A 15,327-nucleotide genomic window follows, 5' to 3' on the forward strand; every position below is an offset into this window, starting at 1 on the left:
TCCATCCCAGCAGTTACCCTCCACACCAGCCTATAGTTCTAATCACATTTACCCGCCCTCTTCCCGTATCCCTTTAACCCCCTTTTCCTTCATCCGCCTATCCAATCTAATCTTGAATGTTGACAATTTCTGCCTCAACCACTAAACCTGCAAGTGAATTCCACAGCCTCACAACTCTGAGGTAGATCTTGACTCTGTGCGATAGTGTAACGGGTGGTAGCGAGTCAGCAGCCTGTGTTACATCGCTCCCGACTATTATTTCTATTGAAGTCAAGATCTATCCCATTGTGTGAAGCAGTTTCTCCTGCCCTCTGTTTTAAATCATTTTACATTTAGTCTTTTATCTATGGCCCTCCTCGTTCCTCACCCCTAAACTACTGGAAACAGTCAGCTTATATCTACCCTGTGCCTACTTTCATTTTTAAAACACTTCTGTCACATTGTCCCATAACCTGCATTATTCTAATGAATAAAAGAGCCAATTTTTCAAGTCTTTCTTTGTATTTGTATTTCTTCGCAGCATCTCAGTGAATCTGGATTGTATCATCCTACGCATGGAACCCAATGCTGCACACATTAACTCTAACTGAGGGTTACTTAGGGTTTTATATAGGCTCAGCATTACTTCTTGGCTTTTTATATTCTATACATCTTGTGATAAAACCTAGTCTTGAGTTGAAACCTAGAATTACAGATCAACTTGTGTGGGGCAATGGGGGGAAGCAGGGAATCCAGCTCCCAGTATTCCAGGACCACATCACCTGAACAGTTATAGTCTGACAATTCCTAGCTTCAGGGATTGTCTGTCTTTAAGCTCCAGGCAACGTGCATTAACGAGAGAAAATAATTTATCAAACAAAGATGACTTTCTTTTTATTTTACAAACTCTCTAACATGGATTGATAAACCAAGCCTAGCTCTCTTGGTGCTGGTGTAGTCTGATAAAGTTCACTGACAATTTACTATCTCATAGAATTACATAGAATGTACAGCACAGAAACAGGCCATTCGGCCCAACTGGTTGGTGCCAATGTAGGGTTCGAGCCTCCTCCCACCCTACTTCATCTAATACCATCAGCGTATCCTTCTATTCCTTGCTCCCTCATGTATTTATCTAGCTTCCCCTTGAAGGCATCTATGCTATTCGCCTCAACTACTCCATGTGGTAGCAAGTCCTACATTCCAACCACTCTCTGGGTGAAGAAGTTGCTCCTGCATTGTTTATTGGATTTATTAGTGACTATCTTGTATTTATGACCCCTAGTTCTGGGCTCTCCCACAAGTGGAAGCATCTTCTCTTCGTCTATCCTAGCGAACATCTTCAACATTTTAAAGACCTCTATCAGCTCACCCCTCAGCTTTCTCTTTTGCCCAGCCTCTTGAGCCTTTCCTTATAGTTATAACTGCTCAGTTCTCGCACAAGAATGAAATACGCAAACACCTTTGGGACAGGTCAGTAGACCAAACATTTGTCGTTACCCAAATCTGTGGTGTGGATGATGTGTTGGAACATTGCGTTCAAGCCCCAATGTGTTGTGGCACAGGATGGCAGGACCTGGGCTGGCACGTGTGATCGTCTACAAGTCGAGTTCCTGACATCAGCCTTGTCGCTGTAGGAGGATACTGTGCGGGGCCGGGTGTCTCTCCACTGGGCATAAAGTATAGGTGGTAGGGTCAGCCACCATCACCTTTGGATCTCCTTGGGACCAGTTTCACAACAGCACTGGCACACGTCAGACATTAAGTCACCCACATACCTTCGTAACAGGTGAGTGGTGGGTAGTGCAGGTTGGCGCGAGAAAGTAAAGAAAGCACACGACCCTTGAGTCTAGAAGATTGAGGGGTGATCAGATTGAGGTGTTTAAAATGTTAAAAGGACTGGATAGGGCAGTCAAAATCTGAAATTCCCTCCCCCAAAAGGCTGTGGATGTTGGGGGACAATTGGAGCTTTCAAGATTCAGATTGATAGGCTTTTGTTAGGTAAGGTTATCAAGGGGTATTGGGCAAAGGCGGCTAAATATAGTTGAGGTACAAATCATCCGTGATCTAATTAACTGGCGGAACAGGCTGGAGGGGCTGAATGGCCTCCTCCTGTTCCTAATGTTCCTACAAGATTGCTGAGTCTGTTGAGTCTTGCACTCTAGCAATTTGATCATTGGCAAATTCTTTCAACTGCTCTGGGAAAACAGAGCCTTGACATCCAATGATAGGATCCAAGCAGCCTTTCCCCAGACACAACCATCAGACCTATCACATCATTCCCTCCGTGTATGTTGTGGACTACAGTGATCTCCACCAATTTCTTTCTGTCCTACTCTTCCTACAATCCCATGCTACTTTTCCTTGGTTAGATTTCCCGTTTCTTCACATAATTGCAAGAGCCTGTGAAGACATGGAATTCTTGTTAAAGGGAAGGGAATGGGGCGGGGGGAGGGGGGTGCTGGTGGGAGAAACTCTTTAGGATTAGGAACAAAGGCGTAGCCCATTGAAATATGGTTAGGTCCAGGTGAAATATGTTTGGTGGAAGTGAGTGTGCAGCCAATATGAGTTCTGGTGGCAATCCGGTTAATGTTAGTCCAATAAATATGTGGTAGCACCTTTGGCGTAGCCAAACAAAACCAAGCTGTTATGAGACGATAAAAAGCACTGATTCTTGAATCAAAAGGGCAGTGATTCAAGAGCCGGAGGTTTATGTTTTTTTTTAAAAAGCAATGTTTAAAAAAAAAAAATCTATATATACAGGCAGATCCAGGGGGTGGGTTGTAGGCTTTTGAAATAGTTTCCCAAAGATTTTGGTTGTGCAATTTTCAGTGAACTCGTCCAATATTCTGCCCCATGGCTTCTACTTCAGGGACTAACCAATTAAAAACGTGGGATCAGACCAGTCACACTTCTTTCTAGTCTCAAATGTTCTCAGTGTAGCTTAAAATCCAGAAGCTGAACATCAAAGGGCCATCGACCTGAAACGTTAACTCTGTTTCTCTCTCCACAGATGCTGCCTGACCTGCTGAGTGTTTCCAGCATTTTCTGTTTTTATATCAAAGGATTGGATTGGAGGGTCGCAATGGGGAGATATACCAACATCACCCTCCAACAACAGACTCCCTCCACCGAGCAGCAGTGGTCCCAGTGACATTCTGTACTGGAGACCAGAGCAAGGGGGTTCCATGACAAGCTAGATGGTCAATACAGGCGCACCCCGACCTTCAAAGGGGGTAACTACCGGGTGGAATGGGGACAGGTAGGGGGCAATAATATCTCCCTTTCCGCCATTGTCTAATAAAACCTCCTCTCCCTGATGTTGCAGCTGTAGCGAGTGAGGCACGGTGATATCAGTAAAGGTAAATGTCACTGTATTGGGTAGTGGCCAAGGACAAGAGCTGAACGCCATGGCAACCGCCTGGGTGCCACCAAAGTGGGTGAAGGGACGGTGCAAGAACTTGTGAGCCCCAGGGCTCTGCTGATGGCTACAGACCAGAGGGGAGATGGGTGAGTTCTTGCTTTAATCCATGGCCAACTCAAAAAACGGACCGAGGCAAATTGGGAATCAGCAGAAATGTAAAACCACCCCCCCCGCCCCCCCAAAAGAAACAGGTGACCTAAAACATGAATAGAACAACTGATTGGCTTTTAGAGGAAAGTTGGAGGAATCAGCCAACATCTGTCCAAGTGTGACTAAAAAGTGCCCTAAAAGTGACAAATATATTTAATGCTCGGCACATTTAACACTCTCAAGCCACACACAGCCTGTTGTCACACATATACTACTTTCCATAATGGAACAAGGTTCCATACAAGTCTGCTATAATTAATCATGTTGAAGGACCCACAAGTGACAAAGAATCATTGCCGGACATTGATGGATGATCTAAGCTTCTCCTGAGTGTCAATCATCTTTTGGCTTATATTTAGCTACTGGCACTGGGTGGGTGAAGTCACCTAGACTGTGGATAGGTCACGTCTGACTTGGCCAATCAAATAGAACCACAAATATCCCAAGTGTCGGATTGGATATGTTAAGAAACATACATTGAACCTGCAGCTGAACTGACTGAAGACTGGGGACTGTAACGGGATTTCAAAGGTCAGGACGCCGCCCTTTTCGATATATATAGTTGGACCAAGGCAGGAGGTTGTCTTTTCCAGAGTCAGCCCTTAACACCAAGTTGGCCGTTAGTGTTATCAATCGCACCCTGGATCTGTCAGTGCATTCTCCGTTTGTGATTGTAAAACATGTACACAGTACATATCAAAATAAAAATCCTGAACCTGCATGTCAGAGGGTTAGTGCAGTTAAGATGGGTAAGCACAGAGGGACTGGGTGACATTCAAATCCATGTATGAGTTGAAAGTAGTGTGTCAAAGCAAATCAGAAACACCGATGCTAATGGTGACACTAGCACAGAAGCATGCAGCTTTGTGATTGGTCTCACTACACCTTCCCTGAGTCAGGAGAGGCAGCTTCAGGGCTCCTAAAAACTCTGAGCGTGTGAAAGTGGAGGTTTGACAGAGAGAGTTGCACTGTAAATCACAAACAGACAAAGTGAAAGTTGGTAAGAAAACAGATCTCGCGTACAGGACATCAACATTGCTGCTATAGCACTCGCAACAATCTGACAAGACATGAATAGACCAAACCATACAGGGAATACATTTTAAAACATCTCTGCATAAGCAGGGGCAAGCTTCACTGTTCCCCCATTCTGTTGGGTGCCAGTCACTGGTATTACGGAGTAGACCTTAATCCAGTTTACTTCCCAAAAATGCAGCAGGATTGGAGATCTGGTGCTACACCTCTAGTGTGGTACCAATAATGGCATCCGTACCGTGCGTATAAGGACTCACCTGCACCAGCACTGACAATGGCATGTGCCAATACTGGACCTGCATGGTGTTGGTACATTCGGGTGGGCATAACACTAGTGTTCTAATTGAAAGTTGCACTGACACTCAGATTGGAGTTGGAGGCTACTTACCTGTCTGTGAAACCAATCTTCAGCGTGCAGCTAGGTGGCAATGCTACTGGGGATAGTGGGTCCTGTACTGAACCCATGCCGATATTTATACCAGGAACAGCGGCACCAGATAGGCATAGGTAAAAAGGACTTGCATTTGTATGGCCACTTAACACGTCCCTCAGAAATGTCTTAAAATGCTTCACATACATTGAGTTACTTTATAGTGCAATCACTGTTAATATGTAAGCAAGCTCAGAGCTACTTTGGACACAGCATGAACCGACAAACATCAATGAAATAAATGGCCAGTTAATCTAGTTCTAGTGGTCTCAGTTGTGGGGATGGGGTGGGGCACGGAATGTTGGCCAGAACATCGGGAGAGCTCCCCGGTGTTTTCCAAAAACCTGGAATCTTTGGCACCCACCTGAATCACCAGAACAGGCAGATGGGGCCTTGGTTTAACTTCTTCAATGAAGGGCAGCGCTCCCTCAGCACTGCGCTGGGACTGGGAGTGTCAGCTTAGACTATGTGCTCAAGTCTCTGGAGTGGGACTTGAACCCACGACCCTTCGGAGCCAGAGGCAAGTGTGACACCAATGGAACCAGTCTATTGGGAAAAGTGGCCGTTGGTTTGTACCAGGCAAGGTACTGGGTACTTGCCCATAATGGCCAAACACCTTGTGCCCTTCCAAGAAAGTTCTCCCTATTCTCCTTAACATCCAAGTAAACTCCACAAATGAGAAGCCTTCAGAGACTACTTTAGGCTACCTCTCCATTGAGCATGGCGATAGAGTTGAAGGATGATTAAGTATACAAATAGGGACATACCCAGATTAGACGTCATACAAAAGAAAGACATTGCCCGAAATACACACATGGACAACAATTCAGCCTGTAAGAGAGAATTGCAGAAAATGGAAAAATACATTTAAAAGTAGAAGAGTGATGGCAAGCTCAACAGAAGAGAGAGATTGATGAGAAGCTCGACTGTCAGAATTGAAGGTGTCATTTAACCTTCCTTCTACTGCAAAGCTCTCTGAAATGTCCACAAAGGAGCATTCTGCACTAAATTAGAAATCAAAACGACTCTGTCAATGCATCTTAAAATATGTTTGCTTTAAATGAATGTACACAATGTCCCATATATTCACTCACAATCCTACTCTACCAGTAGCAGCATGTCTAAGAGTATACAATACTACAAAAATCTAAGAAGTTTAACTATTTTCTTTCTAAGTCTTTCTATGACAATCCTTACCTGACAGTTAACAGATCTGGGTGGGTGCCCTGATGTCCCTGTGATAATGTGCATCTGTGATTTAGAGGCTGCCTTAGGCATGAATAGGCTTTTCCTAAGCACCATCAACGGCAGAATAGAAACATAGAAGATAGGAGCAGGAGTAGGCCATTCGGCCCCTCGAGCCTGCTCCGCCATTCAATGAGATCATGGCTGATCATCCAAATTCAGTACCCTGTCCCTGCTTTCTCCCCATATCCCTTGATCCCTTTAGCATTAAGAAATATATCTAACTCCTTCTTGAATATATTTAATGAATTGGCCTCAACTGCCTTCTGTGGTAGAGAATTCCACAGGTTCACCACTCTCTGGGTGAAGGAATTCCTCCTCATCTCAGTACTAAATGACTTACTCCTTATCCTTAGACTGTGACCCCTGGTTCTGGACTCCCCCGCTATCGGGAACATCCTTCCTGCATCTAGTCTGTCTAGGCCTGTTAGAATTTTATAAGTTTCAATGAGATCCCCTCTATTCCTTCTAACTATGGTAATTATCTGGTTACTTCAAGAACATTCATGTATACATTTTGGGCAATTAACCAAAATAGTGGCAGAGAAACCTCTGGTGGTAGTTTGCTGAACTCGAGGGGTCTCCCTGCTCTGCATAGAATTACAGGTTGAGCGTCCCGAATCTGGCAACCTCAGGACCAAGGCCGAGCCGGTTTTCATGTTTTTCCGGACTTCAGAACGTGTTTCTGATGTCCGAAGTCTGGAAACGCCCGAGCCCAGGTTGCGATATTTCTGGTTTTTGGTAAGCCTCCCTCAGAGTGTCCGGATTCCGGAACATTTTACGGATTCCGGATGACCCTGCCACCAATCGTCCCGGGGTCCGGATTCTGGAATTCCGGATTTTGGAGGCTCAACCTGTACATAGATTGTACAGCACAGAAACAGGCCATTCGGCCCAACTGGTCCATGCCGGTGTTTATGCTCCACACGAGCCTCCTCCCACCCTACTTCACCTCACCCTATCAGCATCTTCTTCTATTCCTTTCTCATTGCTTATCAGGCTTCCCCTTAAATCAATCTATGTTATTCACCTCAACTACTCCTGTGGTAGCGAGTTCCACATTCTCACCACTCTCTGAGTAAAGAAGTTTCTCCTGAATTCCTATTGGATTTATTAGTGACTATCTTATAGTGATGACACCTAGTTTTGGACTCCCCCACATCTTCTCTATGTCAACCCTATTGAACCCCTTCATAATTTTAAAGACCTCTATCAGGTCACCCCTCAGCCTTCTCCTTTCTAACGATAGAGTCTTAGACCCCACACAAGGGGTCGCACTGATCTAGCACACAGTGTACAGAATACTTGCCTGGATAAGTGCAGCTGCAACAACAATCAAGTAGCCCAATACCATCCAGAACAAAGTAGTCCGCTTGATCGGTACCTCATCCACTAGCCTAAACATCAACTCCCTCCACCGTGGCTGCAGTGTGTACCATCTACAGGATGCACAGCAGCAACTCGCCAAGGCTTCTTCGGCAGCACCTCCCAAACCCGCGATCTCCAATATCGCGAAGGACAAGGGCAGCAGGCGCATGGGAACACCATCACCTCCAAGTTCCCCTCCAAGTCACACACCACCCTGACTTGGACATATGTCGCCGATCCTTCATCGTCGCTGGGTCAAAATCCTGGAACTCCCTCCTTAACAGCACTGTAGGAGTACCTTCACCACACGGACTGCAGCGGTTCAAGAAGGCGGCTCACCACCACCTTCTCGAGGGCAACTAGGGACGGGCAATAAATGCTGGGCCTTGCCAGCGACGCCCACATCCCGAGAATGAATAAAAAGACAGATGGGAGAAACTGAAAGGGCGAGGAGAACAGTTGGAAAAATTGAACAGGGACTGAAATAAAGATAAACATTTCTTGTTTTTAAATGTTAACAACCTGAATGATGTATGATAAACAGCAAAACAGGGATGTCAGCTTTGCTTATGGACTAGGTTGTTAGCATGCTCCTCATCCGATTTGATGTGTTCTGACATTTTTCCCAGCTCTAAGATGATACAGATTTTCAATTCAGCTCAGGCACTGTCAGTCCAATACAGATTTGACTTGTGCATTCACTGCTGGGATACAAAGCAAAGGGGCACACGCGGACATTTGAGCAGGAGAAGATTAAAGCTGCGTTCTAATCTTGGAGCACACCATCAATAAAACAATTTCCATTTGTCTCAAAAATATTACCTGCAACTGATTAGATCTAGTCCTTCTGTCACTTGCGGTACTGCCAGATGTCTTGTCTGTAAGCCTTTTGCTTTGACAGAGCCGAGTGAATGAGACTGATTTTAATCATCACCTTATTTCTTGCCTCCTTTAGCGCAGATGTCTCTTAATTAAAATAGACCCAACACTCTGTTTCCTGATTTTTATTGGAAAGGGTGGCATTTTTAGCAGAGAAATTCAATGCCATATTTAACTAGCACTATTCAACACCTCTCCTGTTTTGCTGAATTCTCAGTAGAGTCACACAAGAGTATTGTGTAGCTGGTTATCTTCCAGCTTTGCAGTGTCTGGTGCAATCAAAGATTACAGTATAAGGAGGGGGACAGAATTTTCCAAACACTTCTGCTGGCAAAATTGCAGCTCATTGCATTGGAACAAGCAGCATCCTGAATGCTTGTTCAGTTTATAGACCTTAAATACACTTTCAGAAAGCTCAAGAAACGTTGCTGAGAATTTTTGTAGTTATGCATGATCCACATTTTCCCTTTAAAGCTTATCCATGACTATAATTGTGTTGTGACAGGATTCATCTAGAATGCAGAGATGTGGTCAGCCAGGGGCTCTTCCAGAATGTAGACTCGACCAAGCAAGTCACTTCTAGAACCGAGAGGCTGGCCAGCCAAGCCTCCTCTAGAATAGTCTTGGATCCGCCAAAAGTCTTCTAGAACATAGAGGGGTAAACAAGCCAAAGGTCTTCTAGAACATAGAGGGGCAACAGACAAAAGTCTTCTAAAACATAGAGGGGTATCGAGCCAAGGGTCTTCTAGAACATAGAGGGGTAACCAGACAAAAGTATTCTAGAACACAGAGGGGCAACCAGCCAAGAGTCTTCTAGAACATAGAGGGGTAACGAGCCAAAGGTCTTCTAGAACATAGAGGGGTAACGAGCCAAAAATCTTCCAGAACACAGAGGGAGTAATCTGCCCAAATGTCTTCTAGAACACAAAGGGGTAACTGGCTAAAGGTATTCTGGAACACAAGGGGTAACTGGCCAAAAATCTTCTAGAACACAGAAGGGGGTAATCTGCCCAAAGGTCTTCTAGAACACAAAGGGGTAACCGGCCAAAGGTCTTCTGGAACACAAAGGGGTCACCGGCCAAAGGTCTTCTGGAACATCTGGGGAGGGGGTAATCTGTCCAAATGTCTTCTAGAACATAGAGATGTGGCCACCCATTGACAGGTCCAGGTAGTGAATCCACACACAGCTAACTGAAGCTAGCTCAGGATTGATCCCAAATAGTTTTCTTTGAAAGATGGATCTCTGCAGCCCTAAATAATTTTAAAAGGAACACAGCATCCAATTAAATAATCAAAGACATTTTAAAAAATGAGCATGTAACTGGGGTTTCCATCTGCACCTGAATATAGCTGAGACAAGTTTGATATTTTGATTTACTGAACAGAGAAACATAATGGGATTAGCACAATGACTGACCAGCACTGAATGGGTTAAGAGTTAAAGGCAACATCTCTCTCTCTTCCTCCCAAATCTTCACTGAAATGGGTTAACTCTCATCTACTCTCTCTCTTTTACACCCTCTCCCCTCTCCATCTCTACTGGGATGCGACTCAGTTACAGGAAAGAATGACAAAAAGTGCCAGCTACTGAATTACCAAAACATCACCGCAATAAAAGGCCGTTTATAGAGCTAGAGGCAAACGACAACTGAATCAGGCTCACTTTCCTTCCAAAGAGGCGCGAACCGAACATCTTACCCAAGTACCAACTCGTAGCTACAAAAGAGAAGAGGGGAAAGTTTTACAGCCTGTAGCATGTCCACGAGACGACGAGATGCACTTACCTTACCACTGATGTCATTGACAGCTACATGAACAAAGATGGAGGCCTCCTCTATCCCCTCCAGGTACACATGCCGATAACCTGAAAAGAGGGAAGGAAATGGGGTTAACCTCACAGCCATCATTCTTAGGATGGTGCGTGAAGGGGTGTGAGCAGAGTTTCTGTCTACCCCCGCCCCAAAAACTGGACTGGGTAGGAAGCTGGATTAGGGCTTGTGGCTTTGGGCTGCAATTTCCTCCAGGTAAACATTGGGAAGACTGAAGCCATTGTTCGACCTCCATCACAAATCCCATTCCCTAGCCACCGATTCCATTCCTCTCCCTGGCCACTGTTTAAGACCATTTGCAACTTGGCGTCCTATTCAACCCTGAACCGAGTTCGCACTCATATCCTCTCCAACTCAAAGACCAACTACTTCCACCTCCGTAACATTGCCAGTCTCCGCCCCGCCTCAGGCCACCTGTTGCTGAAACGCTCGTCCATGCCTGTTCCCTCCAAATTCGACTATTCAAAAACTCTCTTAGATGACCTTCCATCCTCCGCAAACTCCCGCATCAAATCCCGCTCCCCATCATCCCTATCATTGCTGACCTACATTGGTTCCCAATCCACCAACACCTCAAATTTAAAACTCTCATCCTTGTGTTTAAATCCCTCCATGGCCTCGCCCTTCCCCATCTCTGTAGCCTCCTCCAACCCTATAATTTCCCGTCCCAAAACCCTCCAATCCTCTGTCTCTGGACCCTCGTGCTTCCTTGTGATGCCATGCCCCCTCCCCCTCCGACCCCCCACCGTTAGCGGCCGTGCTTTCAGTCACCTAGGCCCCATGCTCTGGAATTCCCTCCCTAAATCCCTCGGCACCTGCCTGAAGTCCCTCCTTAAATCGCTCGTTGTCACCCCTCCTAATATCTCCTTCTTTGGCTCAACGGCCATCTTTTCCTTACACTGCTGTGAAGCACCTTGGGGTGGATTTGTTCTATGTTAAAGGCGCTGTACAAGGCGAGGCAACAAAAAGCGTTGATGTTGTTGCTGTTGCTATGGCACAAACCTACAGTACACACCAATATTCCTTGTCCCCAAGCCCCATTACTAGCTCAGAGCAGGCCCTTCTGTATAAAGCATGAACACCATTAGACTAACTCACTTGACAACATTGTACGATTCACCGTATAAAGAACCAATAATTGAGCATCTTTACTGAGGCACCGCGGCACGCTCTCACTTACCAGGCATCATGCTGGTAAACGCCAACGTTCTTTGGCCAATATAATCCCGACCAATTGGATCATGGTCCCAGACCAGGAAGCGGACAAGAGCGAGTTCGGGCATGTTCAGAGTGAACACCAGTGTTTCCTCCCACATTGGGTTAAACCCTGCAATCACATGACAACGCCGCCATGTTAGATGTGCAAAAATGAGCTCTCAGCCAGCCCATCGACAAAGGGCAGGTTCACCGGCAACCACACAGTTCTTTTGGAATATCTCGAGTGTCAGCCGTGGCTCAGTGGGCAGCACTCTCGCCTCCGAGTCAGAAGGTCGTGGGTTTAAGTCCCCACTCCAGAGACTTGAGCGCGTAATCTAGGCTGACCCTCCCAGTGCAGTACTGAGGGAGTGCTGCACTGTCGGAGGTGCCGCCTTTCGGATGAGACGTTAATCCCGAGGCCCCGTCTGCCCTTAAGGTGGACGCGAAAGATCTCATGGCCACGATTCGAAGAGGAGCTGGGGAGTTCTCCGCGGTGTCCTGGCCGATATTAATCCCTCAACCAACATCACTAAAGCCAATTATCTGGTCACAATCACATTGCTGTTTGTGAGACCTTGCTAATTGGCTGCCACGTTTTCTACATTACAACAGTGACTGCACTTCAAAATTGCCTGTAAAGTGCTTTGGGACGTCCTGAGGTGGTCAAAGGTGCTATACAAGTCTTTCTTTCCAATTAGATTTCAGGAGATGCCAAGGAGTCATTAAGGCGACAACAACAGCTCCCCATATAATCGGACGCAGAATCCTGACACATATTCTACACCCTTTGGATAAGGCTGGCAGAGCAGGATGACTGAATTGTTCACTCGGGTCCTTATCTCGGCTGCCAAGAGGGAGAATGCCCGCCAGCAGACCATCCCTTCGAGAAGCTAGGTGCCACCCTGCCAGTGAATTCCAGCTGGATTTTCCTTTGCTGACCAATGCTCTGGGGCTTGGTGCCACCTAGTGGCAGGCTGATTCCAAGCGGCATTAGCAACAGACCGATCCCCCCCACACTCAGTTGGCCCTCGGCTCTGGGAGTAAACCGTCAGGTAAATGACTTAAAACCTGTAAGTGGATTTTAAAAACCCCCGAGAGAAATAGCTGGTGAGAATTAGCAGATGATGAAAGCAGAAATTTCAAGCCAAGCTCATGCCCCTCCTAGGTGGCAAACATCTGTACTGAATGCCACATGTGGCTATTCAACTGTGGAAGGGCACTACAGAGAAGCCCGACCCTGTCCTCACTCGATGTCGGCACACACACAAATCAAGAGGCGAAATCCCCTCCTCAGCACAGACTGGTGCCTGAGATCTTCCTACTTGCTGTGACTCAGTTACGAACCACCTTTACCAAGTCAGCCAAGCTAAAGACAAATTAAAATTTGCACACTTGGTGTAAGTGAAATTACTGAGCCCAGCCCCAGTTTGCAGCAAGCACAACATCTGGATCTCGACTGCCCAAACTAACGGTATCGCTAGAAGACCGCCCCACCCCCCGCGTCGCCAGGGTAGAATCCCGCTCCGCACTGCACCACCTGGGGGCTCCCTGTCAGGGCCACAGTCTGCTTCCCTTACCGTTGTCATCCACCACCCTGGTCTGCTCCTTGAAGCAATCGACAGCCACGCCGATTATTTCAACCTCCACAAACGGGTCGATTATCTACAGAACAACAGAAATGGGAGAGCATGGATTATGCTTCCAGCCGTTAGTTCAGCCCCGTTCACACACACAGGGGGTAAGTTTAACTTTCAGCAATGGTATAAAATAGGCCATCCTGGTACACTCCCCACCCTACCGCCCAGTAAATAACCCCCGCCCCACCGCACCCCCCGCCCACCCCACCGTCCACCCCCCGCCCCACTGACCACCCCACCGACCACCCCCTGCCCCACCGACCCCCCCCACCGCATCCACCGTCCACCCCACCGTCCACCCCCCGCCCCACCGACCACCCCACCGACCTACCCCCTGCCCCACCGACCCCCCCCACCGCATCCCCCGCCCCACCGTCCACCCCACCGTCCACCCCCCGCCCCACCGACCACCCCCCGCCCCACCGACCACCCCCCGCCCCACCGACCACCCCCCGCCCCACCGTCCACCCCACCGTCCACCCCCCGCCCCGCCGACCACCCCCCACCCCACCCCCACCACATCCCCCGCCCCACCGACCACCCCCCGCCCCACCGACCACCCCCCGCCCCACCGACCACCCCCCGCCCCACCGTCCACCCCACCGTCCACCCCCCGCCCCACCGACCACCCCCCGCCCCACCGACCACCCCCCGCCCCACCGACCACCCCCCGCCCCACCGTCCACCCCACCGTCCACCCCCCGCCCCGCCGACCACCCCCCACCCCACCCCCACCACATCCCCCGCCCCACCGACCACCCCCCGCCCCACCGTCCACCCCCCGCCCCACCGACCACCCCCCACCCCCCCCACCACATCCCCCGCCCCACCGTCCACCCCCCGCCCCACCGTACACCCCCCGCCCCACCGACCACCCCCCGCCCCACCGACCTACCCCCTGCCCCACCGACCACCCCCCACCCCCCCCACCGCCCCACCGTACACCCCCCGCCCCACCGACCACCCCCCGCCCATTGCACACTCCCCGCCCCACCGCACACCCCCCGCTCAACCGCACACCCCCCGCCCCACCCCGTCCAACCGTACACCCCCCGCCCAACCGTACACTCCCCCGCCCCACCGTACACTCCCCGCCCCACCGTACACTCCCCGCCCCACCGTACACCCCCCGCCCCACCGTACACTCCCCGCCCCACCGTACACTCCCCCGTCCAACCGTACACCCCCCGCCCCACCGTACACCCCCCCCGCCCCACCGCACACCCCCCGCGCCCCACCGTACACTCCCCGCCCCACCGTACACTCCCCCGTCCAACCGTACACCCCCCGCCCAACCGTACACTCCCCCGCCCCACCGTACACTCCCCCGCCCCACCGTACACTCCCCCGCCCCACCGTACACTCCCCGCCCCACCGTACACCCCCCGCCCCACCGTACACCCCCCCGCCCCACCGTACACTCCCCGCCCCACCGTACACTCCCCCGTCCAACCGTACACCCCCCGCCCCACCGTACACCCCCCCGCCCCCCCGCGCCCCACCGTACACTCCCCCGCCCCACCGTACACTCCCCCGCCCCACCGTACACTCCCCCGCCCCACCGTACACTCCCCCCGCCCCACCGTACACTCCCCGCCCCACCGTACACCCCCCCGCCCCACCGTACACTCCCCGCCCCACCGTACACTCCCCGCCCCACCGTACACCCCCCCCGCCCCACCATACACTCCCCGCCCCACCGTACACCCCCCCCCGCCCCACCGTACACTCCCCGCCCCACCGCCCATTAAATAACCCTCGCCGCACTGCCCATTGTACACCCACTGTCCATTGTAGTCATCGGCAGCCCGTTTCATACCATTGCTGAAAGTTAAACTTGCCCCCTGGGAAACAAAGCGCGATATAATCAGCTCCCTCACATACGAAGAAAGTTGTTGTTTTAACAACTTAGAAAAAGAATTAACACTTTAGGTGAGTGTTGTTGCTCATCTCAGTGCCAGCTTCTCTACATTGGCACTCTGTGCGGCTCAGTGTGTTGGCGCCACCCATATGTCTTTTGTTTTTAAGAAGGGTGCTTCCTATTTATTTCCCTCCACTTAGTCCCTTCCCCCGGCTCCCGAGGGCTCTGACTGACTGGTCAGGGATGGGCAGCCCTTCAGTGTCTTGTCCTCACGACCGCTCTTCACAGCGAAT

The 15,327-nt window shown here is 49.7% G+C and overlaps 1 protein-coding gene across 2 annotated transcripts in view; it reads right to left on the minus strand.

Annotated features, from left to right (window-relative positions):
- LOC147100718 (1-phosphatidylinositol 4,5-bisphosphate phosphodiesterase eta-2-like) overlaps positions 1–15,327 on the minus strand; it is a 156,240-nt gene that overhangs the window by 16,187 nt on the left and 124,726 nt on the right. For both annotated transcript variants that reach the window (XM_085967248.1, XM_085967247.1), the window contains 3 exons: positions 13,114–13,198; positions 11,520–11,666; positions 10,295–10,374 (listed from right to left, as the gene is read on the minus strand). In XM_085967248.1, the coding sequence (XP_085823374.1) occupies positions 10,295–10,374; positions 11,520–11,666; positions 13,114–13,198 (312 nt within the window). The remainder of the gene's footprint in view (positions 1–10,294; positions 10,375–11,519; positions 11,667–13,113; positions 13,199–15,327) is intronic.

The sequence above is a fragment of the Somniosus microcephalus genome, chromosome 25 (assembly GCF_052327205.1).
Source record: "Somniosus microcephalus isolate GS21.2 chromosome 25, FLI_Smic_1.0, whole genome shotgun sequence".
NCBI lineage: Eukaryota > Metazoa > Chordata > Chondrichthyes > Squaliformes > Somniosidae > Somniosus > Somniosus microcephalus.